The 8,341-nt window shown below is 53.2% G+C and overlaps 2 protein-coding genes and 1 pseudogene across 5 annotated transcripts in view; 2 read left to right on the forward strand and 1 right to left on the reverse strand.

The window, feature by feature from the left end:
- DPH2 (DPH2 homolog) overlaps window positions 1-2,581 on the forward strand; it is a 3,754-nt gene extending 1,173 nt beyond the window's left edge. For 2 of the 4 annotated variants that reach the window (XM_006911400.3, XM_025046442.1), the window contains exons 3-6: window positions 29-252; window positions 603-1,274; window positions 1,359-1,535; window positions 1,617-2,581. In XM_006911400.3, coding sequence (XP_006911462.1) covers window positions 29-252; window positions 603-1,274; window positions 1,359-1,535; window positions 1,617-1,741 — 1,198 coding nt within the window. In that variant the 3' untranslated portion in view covers window positions 1,742-2,581. The remainder of the gene's footprint in view (window positions 1-28; window positions 253-602; window positions 1,275-1,358; window positions 1,536-1,616) is intronic. The other 2 variants (XM_015588950.2, XM_015588949.2) reach the window with 1 other exon arrangement.
- On the reverse strand, window positions 360-478 carry LOC112479369 (annotated as a pseudogene).
- A 1,551-nt stretch (window positions 2,582-4,132) lies between the features above and the next one.
- Window positions 4,133-7,463, forward strand: ATP6V0B (ATPase H+ transporting V0 subunit b). The gene is made up of 8 exons (XM_006911401.3): window positions 4,133-4,305; window positions 5,055-5,103; window positions 5,352-5,435; window positions 5,552-5,629; window positions 5,839-5,908; window positions 6,048-6,099; window positions 6,306-6,496; window positions 7,159-7,463. Exons 1-8 carry the CDS (start codon window positions 4,239-4,241, stop codon window positions 7,183-7,185), a joined length of 618 nt encoding a protein of 205 aa, XP_006911463.1. The 5' UTR covers window positions 4,133-4,238; the 3' UTR covers window positions 7,186-7,463.
- The last annotated feature ends 878 nt before the right edge of the window (window positions 7,464-8,341 follow it).

Here is an 8,341-nt window from a genome sequence, read left to right on the forward strand (position 1 = left end):
CCACTCACTAATGGTATTTCCCCTGCAGCTGCTGTGTGGATGTCCTGGGTGCTGAGCAAGCTGGAGCTCAGGCCCTCGTACATTTTGGCCCTGCCTGCTTAAGTCCTCCAGCCCGCCCACTGCCTGTGGCCTTCGTCCTTGGTCAGCGTTCTGTAGCCTTGGAGCTCTGTGCCAGAGCCTTTGAGGCCCAGAACCCAGACCCCACAGCTCCCGTGGTGCTACTGAGTGAACCGGCCTGTGCCCATGCCCTGGGTGAGGGATTTTGCTTGTGCATGCAGGAAGGGTGGGTCATCTACTCTGTGTCTTAATTTCCCCATTTCAGTACACTCCCATAGAGTTTTTTTTTTTTTTTTTTTTTACACCTGCAGCACCTGGTCTTCCTAGGTGGTCTCCCATCCAAGTACTAACCAGGCCCAACCCTGCTTAGCTTCCGAGATCAGATGGGATCAGGCTTGTTCAGAGTAGTATGACCATTGACCCTGTAGAGTTCTTGATGTGGGCTTGACCCCTGCCTTTGCTTTTGGGTCACATTCAGTTTTCTGGGTAATGAGGGGTCTCTTGCTTTGTCAGGCCCCAACCCTGACACCACTTCCTTCTTCCAGAGGCCTTGGCCACTCTCCTGCGCCCACGGTACCTGGACCTGCTTGTCTCCAGTCCAGCTCTTCCCCTGCCAGTGGGCTCTCTCAATCCAGAGCCTGAACCCCTGGAGCGTTTTGGGCGTCGCTTTCCCCTAGCCCCAGGGAGGCGTCTAGAAGAGTATGGTGCCTTCTATGTGGGGGGCTCTGAGGGCAGCCCTGACCCTGACCTGAGCCGGCTGCTCTTGGGCTGGGCACCAGGCCAGCCCTTCTCCTCCTGCTGCCCAGACACAGGGCGGACCCAGGATGAAGGTGCTCGGGCTGGGAGGCTAAGGGCATGTAGACGCTACCTGGTTGAGAGGGCTAGAGATGCCCGAGTAGTGGGGCTGCTGGCAGGCACATTAGGTGTGGCCCGACACCGTGAGGCACTAGCACACTTGCGGAAACTGACTCAGGCTGCCGGCAAGCGTAGCTATGTGTTGGCTCTGGGGCGTCCCACACCTCCCAAGCTTGCCAACTTTCCTGAGATGGATGTCTTTGTGCTGTTGGCCTGTCCTCTTGGTGCCCTATCCCCCCAGCCTTCTGGTAGCTTCTTCCGACCTGTACTGACACCATGTGAGCTAGAGGCTGCCTGCAACCCTGCCTGGCCACCTCCAGGCCTGGCTCCCCACCTCACACACTATGAGGACTTACTGCCTGGTGAGTTGTGGGGAACTGCCTGAGCTGGAAACACTTGGGGCATTGAATCAGGGAGCCAGTATGGATCATGTTTCTCCCTCCTAGGCTCTCCCTTCCACGTGTCCCTCCCTCCACCTGAATCGGAACTGTGGGACACCCCAGATGTGTCACTCATTACTGGGGAGCTCCGACCCCCACCGACCTGGAAGTCATCAAATGATCCTGGATGCTCAGCCCTGACCCAGCGGCCCCAGCTAGAGCTGACTGAGAGTAGCCCTGCAGGTAAGTGTGCCAAGTCTCCACTCTCATCTGAACCCTTCCCTTAGATTCAGCCCACTCAGCTTCATTTCTCTCTCTTTGCAGCCTCGTTCCTTAGTTCCCGGAGCTGGCAAGGGCTGCAGCCCTGCCTAGGTCAGACACCAGTGACAGGAGCCGTGAGTGGAAGACGAGGGATTGCCATTGCCTACGAAGATGAGGGAAGCAACTGATACCATTTGGGGCCAGAGACACAAATGGATTTAAGAATCACTGCTAAGAGCTTTAGTGTTCTCTGCACCAACCTCACCCCTCTGCCAGGATCCTTGATGGAGCCTGGATGGAGGGAGGGCAGACAGCCCCTCATTGTGGATAGGATCCAGCTCTGTCTTGTCTTGGCACTAGCACAAGGCTTAGCACATATTGGCTTAGTAAAATGCCTGTTATATGACTGATGGGGACTGGTTTGGGGCTTTTCTGAAGCCTTCTAGGCCCATCTGTCCTGGGAGCAGCTCAGGACCTCTGGCCAATCCCAGTTCCTGATGTGCGATTGAGGGTCTGCCTTTGTCCAAGGCAGGTTATAGATGGTCTAGACCAGAGTTTCTCAGCGTTGGCACTGTTGACATTTTGGGCCTGATAATTCTTTGTCGTGAGAGGCTGTTCTGTGCATTGTAGGATGTTTAGCATCGTCCCTGGTTTCTGCCCACTAGATCCCTGCAGCATACCTTTTTCCAATTGTAATAACCAAAAATGTCTCCAGACATTGACAAGTGTCCCCTGTAGGGGGGCAATATTGCCCCCAGTTGAGAACCACTGGTCTACATTTGTGCTGTCCAGTGCAGCAGCCACTAGACACATGTGGCTATTTAAACATAAACTTAACTAAAATTAAAAACTCGGTTTCCCAGTCACAGTAGTCATGTTTCAGTGCCCAGATAGCCACATGAGAGGACAGTACAGCTGTTTCCATCATTAAAGAAAGTTCTGTTGGACGGTGCTGGTCTACACTGACTCTGATTTGTTTCTCAGGGAGATCACAGAAACTTGAATAAACCAGATACTTTTTCTCCTTTCATTTTTTATTCATCAAACACTGCAGGTCCTGCACAGGTGTGGGTGGAGATCTCAATTGTATTTCACTGGATTCCTGTCCTTACAGTGTAACTGGAAAGCGAGGCAGTTAAATAGGCAATTACTACATGGTGAAACAGTACTCTCTGTGAGGGCAAAGCTCCCAGGAGCAGCTGGAGCCCAAAAAAGGCTTCCCAGAAGGAATTATACCTAAACTGAATCTTTTGGAGAAAAAAAAATCAGGTGAAAAGGACATTTGGGCAAAGGATACACTGTGCTTAAACACATGGATGTGAACCAGCATGGTGTGTGCTTCAAGCAGAGTGGAGTTGCTGGACCATAAAGGTTGAGAGGGGTGAAGTAAAACAACTCACTTCTTCATTCCTCACATTTGCTGAGAATTTTGGCAAATTGGCATTGTCCAAGGTGTTGAAGAAGCAGCTGAACAAGAGAGAAGTGGTCCCTGCTCTTAGGGAGTGCTCTTAGGGAGTCTGCTGGTAGAGGCAGATCTGTAAACTAACCATGGTAACCGGGACAAGGTGGGCACCAAACATGTATTCTGCAAATAAATATTGAGCACCCACTGTGTGCGAGGCACTGGAAATACAGCAGTGAGTTCAACAGAAATCCTTTCGTGGTACTTACATTCTCATGGGTGGGGAGAGATAGACAACCAAAACACTCAGTATGCCATATGGTGATAAGTGCTACGGAGAAATATAAAGCTGGAAAGGGAGTATAAGGGAGAGGGGGGTTGCAATATTAAACAAGATGGTTGGAGACGGCCTTTTGGAGAAGGTGAACAAAGACTAAAAGGAAGTTGCAAAGTGAACCTCATGGATAATTAGGAGAAACAGAGGGAACAAGTGCAAGGCCAGTGTGGTGAAAGTATGGCTGGTATGTTCAAGAAACAATGGGGCCAGTGAAACCAGAGGAGAGTTAGCGGGGTATTCGCAGGTGAAGGCTGGAGCAACACTGGTACAAGCCTAGTAGGCCATTAAAAGGACTATGACATTTAGAGTGAAATGGGAGCCACAAGGCATTTTAAACGAGAGTGACACGATCTTGCTGAAGTTTCATAAAGATCACCAGGGCAGAGCGGGAGCCCAAAGCCGGTGTGCCACCCTGTCTCTGGGTTAGGGAAGTCTTTCTGGAAGAATGATTTATGAGGGCCAGCAGTTGTTAGTCGGCCGATATGATGAGTACTACGAAGCGCGTTTCAGGTAGAGGATACAGCTTGAGCGAAGTGAGGAAGAGAGCACGTCTTCGTGGAACTGGGTAGGAAGGCAAGGGCGGAGGCCCGTGGAAGCAGCACTGGCTTGGAGGCTAAGCTCGGCTGTAAAGCAAGGCTGGTGTCGGGGCTAAGGACGGAGTGTCGGAGCTAAGAAGGAGCGGGTTACGTCAAACGCGAGGTACTTAGAAGGGAGCCGGAGCCTCTTCCGAAGCGCGAGACTACAACCACCACAATCCTCAGCGCCTACAGTTCGAGCGTCGTCAAGTTCTAGACCAGCAGCGACGTAGCTCAGGGCCCGGCATAGGGTCACGTGGTGCTAGCGTACCACGTGGGCGAGTCAGGTGACAGTGCGGGGCGGACGGTGGACGCAGGGACGTGGTTTTAGCTCTGGACCCACCGACCCGCGCCCCGCTGTCGTCGCCGCCATGACGGGGCTAGCGCTCCTCTACTCCGGGATCTTTGTGGCCTTTTGGGCCTGCATGATCGTCGTGGGTGAGGCCGGGCCCTGGCGGGCGGGTTCAGGATCCGGACTGAGCTGGAGCCCAGCGGGGGACGTGGGGTCTCAGGAATCCCCGGCCCCAACACGGGCTCGTACCCCGGGCTTCGGGACTTGCCTCACGCCTGTGGGGGCCTCTGACCCCAACAGAGGAGACCTCTGACCTCCAGCCGCTCGAGGAGGGGCGCGGGCGGGGGGTGGGTTGAGGCCGCGAAAACAGCCTTAATCGCTCTCGTGCCGCGCCCCCCTCCCCTGTCTCACAGCTGTCGTCTCTCTCTTGCTCCTGACTGGCCTGCTTGGGTCACAGGCCGGGTGCTTCAGTTCCTCTTTTCCTGGTCGTTTAGCCCTCTCCTGCCTCCCATCCCCCCAGCTTGTTGAGTAAATAGCGAGTCGGACAGGGCGGGCAGGATCCGGTGGGGCCTGGCCCGAGCTCTTGCTCTCTCCCTTCCTCCAAGGCGTTCAGGCCTGCAGGCGGCTGCCCACGAAGGATCTTGGTCTGGGAGGTGGTGTCACTGAGGGAGATGTTACTGAGGGAGTGGCAGAAAATGGAAGCCTGAGCAGAGGAATCTATAGACAGCTATGCTTTCACGCGCGCTGGGCGAGGGAGGGGGCGCGGGCAGCTTGAGGATTCTCTGTTGACTTAGGTGGGGGCAGACCTTTGGGTAGGTGGCAGCAACTTCTTGTCTAAGTTGGGGAGCTTCTCTCTAGAGAGCAGCCTCTGACCCCTTTTTCCTCACTACTGCAGGAATTTGCTACACCATTTTTGACTTGGGCTTCCGCTTTGATGTGGCATGGTAAGGGAGGGTAGGGCAAGGGTTCCTCTAGGGGCTGCTCCTCTGCAGCCTTCCTTCTCTGACCTGAGCTCCCTCATCCACCCAATCCCCAGCTGCACGGGATTTGCACTTTTGGGAATAGGCAGTATTTTGTCTTAGCATCCAGGTGGGGTTGGAGGTTGGGGGCAGGGGGTGGGGTGAAGTGGGGTGGGTTTTGTGCCCACTTCTCCACCAGGGCTGACTTGTTTTCCTCCCTGTCTCCACACCAGGTTCCTGACCGAGACTTCCCCCTTTATGTGGTCAAACCTGGGCATTGGCCTAGCTATCTCCCTGTCTGTGGTTGGGGCAGCATGGTGAGTGTTGGGGTGGTGCGACCAGGGGAAGGGCCTGAGTCATAGCAGGTCCTTAATCACCCTGGGGGCAGTGACAAGCTTGGGTTCTGCTTATTGGTTTCTTATCCTTCCACCAGGGGCATCTATATTACTGGCTCATCCATCATTGGGGGAGGGGTGAAGGCCCCTAGGATCAAGACCAAGAACTTGGTCAGGTAAGTTAGGGTTCTTGGAAGATTGCCAAAACTAGCTGCATTGTGACCTGCCTGTGCGTTTGACCTAACACGTTCCTCCTGACCAGCCTCCCAAAGAGGTGGGATGCTAATGGGGAAAAGGTGGCTGGGGACTCTCTTAGGAGGAAGATTGGTTTCAACCTCATCTCTTTCTCCTCTCCATTCCCCTTGCCCACCACTACCACCACCAGCATCATCTTCTGTGAGGCTGTGGCTATCTACGGCATCATCATGGCAATTGTTATTAGCAACATGGCTGAGGTATGGAGGACCAGGGTGGGGAGGGCATCCAGTGTGTATAGAACATTCCAGTGTGTTCTATACATTGCTTCACAATTGCGGCGCGGGGGGTTGGGGGGGACGTAGGGGTTGGTTTCTGATATTTCTGTGCCTTCCTTAGCCTTTTAGTGCCACTGACCCCCAAGCCATTGGCCATCGAAACTATCATGCAGGTAGGTGGTGTGTGTGAAGGCAGAAAGCTGAGGCTTCACACCTGCTTCTCCCCTACAGCTCCCAGCTTAGAATCCTCATTTTGATATTCTGTCACTTGCTTTGCAAAATTGGGGTGGTGATTGGCTCCATTAGTACATTTTGGGCCCTTGTCCTCATCTCCCCTTGTGTCTGGCTTGGCCTCAGTGCTCCCTTTCTATCCCCCTAGGCTACTCCATGTTTGGGGCTGGCCTCACAGTGGGCCTTTCCAACCTTTTCTGTGGAGTCTGCGTGGGCATCGTGGGCAGTGGAGCCGCCTTGGCCGACGCACAGAACCCCAGCCTCTTTGTGAAGATTCTCATCGTGGAGATCTTTGGCAGCGCCATTGGCCTCTTTGGGGTCATAGTTGCAATCCTGCAGGTGCTGAATCCTCCTGGGGGAACCTTTGTCATTGTCTATAATCCAGCCTCATCTTCCTTCCAGAGGAGCTGCAGTATTCCCTTCACCTGTAACCATGAATAGCTTCCATCACCTCATTCCTATCTTTTGGTTTTCCTTTTTTGAAGCTTTCAATTTAGTTTCCAATCCAGAAACACTAAGAACTGTCCTTGTTTTTTTCTGTTGCTTTTTGTCTCTATATGTTTCATTTAGTCTCTGGATTGGGATCTTGTCTGTGTCTGTATCAGTCTGTCTTGGTGTGTTCGACTTTCTCAGGGCCTGTGTGTATATCTGTGCTGTCAGTAGCACAGCATGTCTGAATCGTGTCTTGTCTGTCTGACACTGAGTTTGTGGCTAAGGATCAGCCTGAGAGTCTGAGGGTGACTGTGGATGCCTGACTGGGTTGACTCCTGGTGACTGGCACTGTCTATATGCCACTTCTCTCCATCTTTCTGTCCCACAGCCTGTGGTTGTCTGTCCCTGTTTATCTGTGTTTGTCTGTCATAGCATATCCATCCTGATCCAGCCATCCATCTATTGTCACCTGTCCATCCCATTAAGAGTTAGGTCTGATCTTCTGTCATTTGTCATTGTCTTATATATTCTTTTGTCCCTACCTGATTTCTCCTGTTCTTCTTTTGCAGACCTCTGGCGTGAAGATGGGTGACTAGATGATCTGTGCGAGTGGAGCTGTGCCCCACTCTTATTTATTTGTGATTTTCTCGGGACAGCTGGAGCTGTGCCCCTTAGCTTTTCAGGGGGCTTGGTGTTCAGGGCCCTTCCTGCACTCACTTCTCGCTGCCTGTCAACCTGGAGGTACTGCCTGGCTGGATCCTCAGTGTGGGCAGTAAGCTGCTGACGACTGTGCAGCTATGCACCTGAGTCCCATCTCTACCCCCAACCCATCTTCCCAGTGTTTGTGAAATAAATGTGATATTTGTCTGGGTCATGCCACTTTTGTTGCTCTCCTTTGCCACCTCCTTTCATAGAAGAAGGGTAAACAGTTGTATAGTCCTCAACCTCATGCCTGCCTCTTGCCACTTTCTGACTCATGCACACTGTCTCTGCTCTGGACAGAGTTGGCTTCTGGATGGAGCAGTAAGGGTGCTGGGCTGAGAATTCTGTAGCCCTGAAATTCTTTGTTGAAGGGCTCTAGGGAGTCTGGAGTTACAGGCCCAGATGTTTGTGTTGGGGCAGGAGGAGGGGTATCCTCCTAGTTTCGGGTCCTTTGGGCTCTGTTTACTAAGCCCAAATTGGCCACATCTACTTACTTGGATCTACCCTCAGGCACCATCACTCCATACCCTTGTGGGGCTTGGAGCTCATTGATTTGCCTCCCCCTATCCCAGCACCATCCCATGAATAATTTGATCCCTCGTTCCTAGGGCCTTATCCAGCTCTTTCCTCTCTTGTCCAATCTCTAACCCAATCTTCTATTAACCGTAGTAACCCCAGCCACCTCCAGGTCTCTGCTACACACTTCAGTCCACCCTTTATGGGTCTTGCCCAATTAGCAGCCCCCTCCGCTGATCGCTTGCAGACCTTTAATCATCCTTCCATCATCAATGAGTTGGCAAATCCCTAACCTCCCTGCCCTAGTCAGCCTAACTTCCAGGCCCCTTCTTTAGCCCAGTGCGTGCCCCAACCCGGACCCCACTCCTCACATGGGTTTGACCCACCCACACCCTCTCTGGTTCGGATCTCGAATACAGCCTCTTGGATGAGCCTAATTGATTTCTTCCTCCTCGTCCCCCAGTCTTCTGCCACCGTCCCCTCGCTCCGCCGCTCTTGGCCACGGGCAGGGGCGGGCGTCAGAGGCGCGCGGCG

This window comes from Pteropus alecto, unplaced genomic scaffold (genome assembly GCF_000325575.1).
Source record: "Pteropus alecto unplaced genomic scaffold, ASM32557v1 scaffold484, whole genome shotgun sequence".
Lineage (NCBI taxonomy): Eukaryota > Metazoa > Chordata > Mammalia > Chiroptera > Pteropodidae > Pteropus > Pteropus alecto.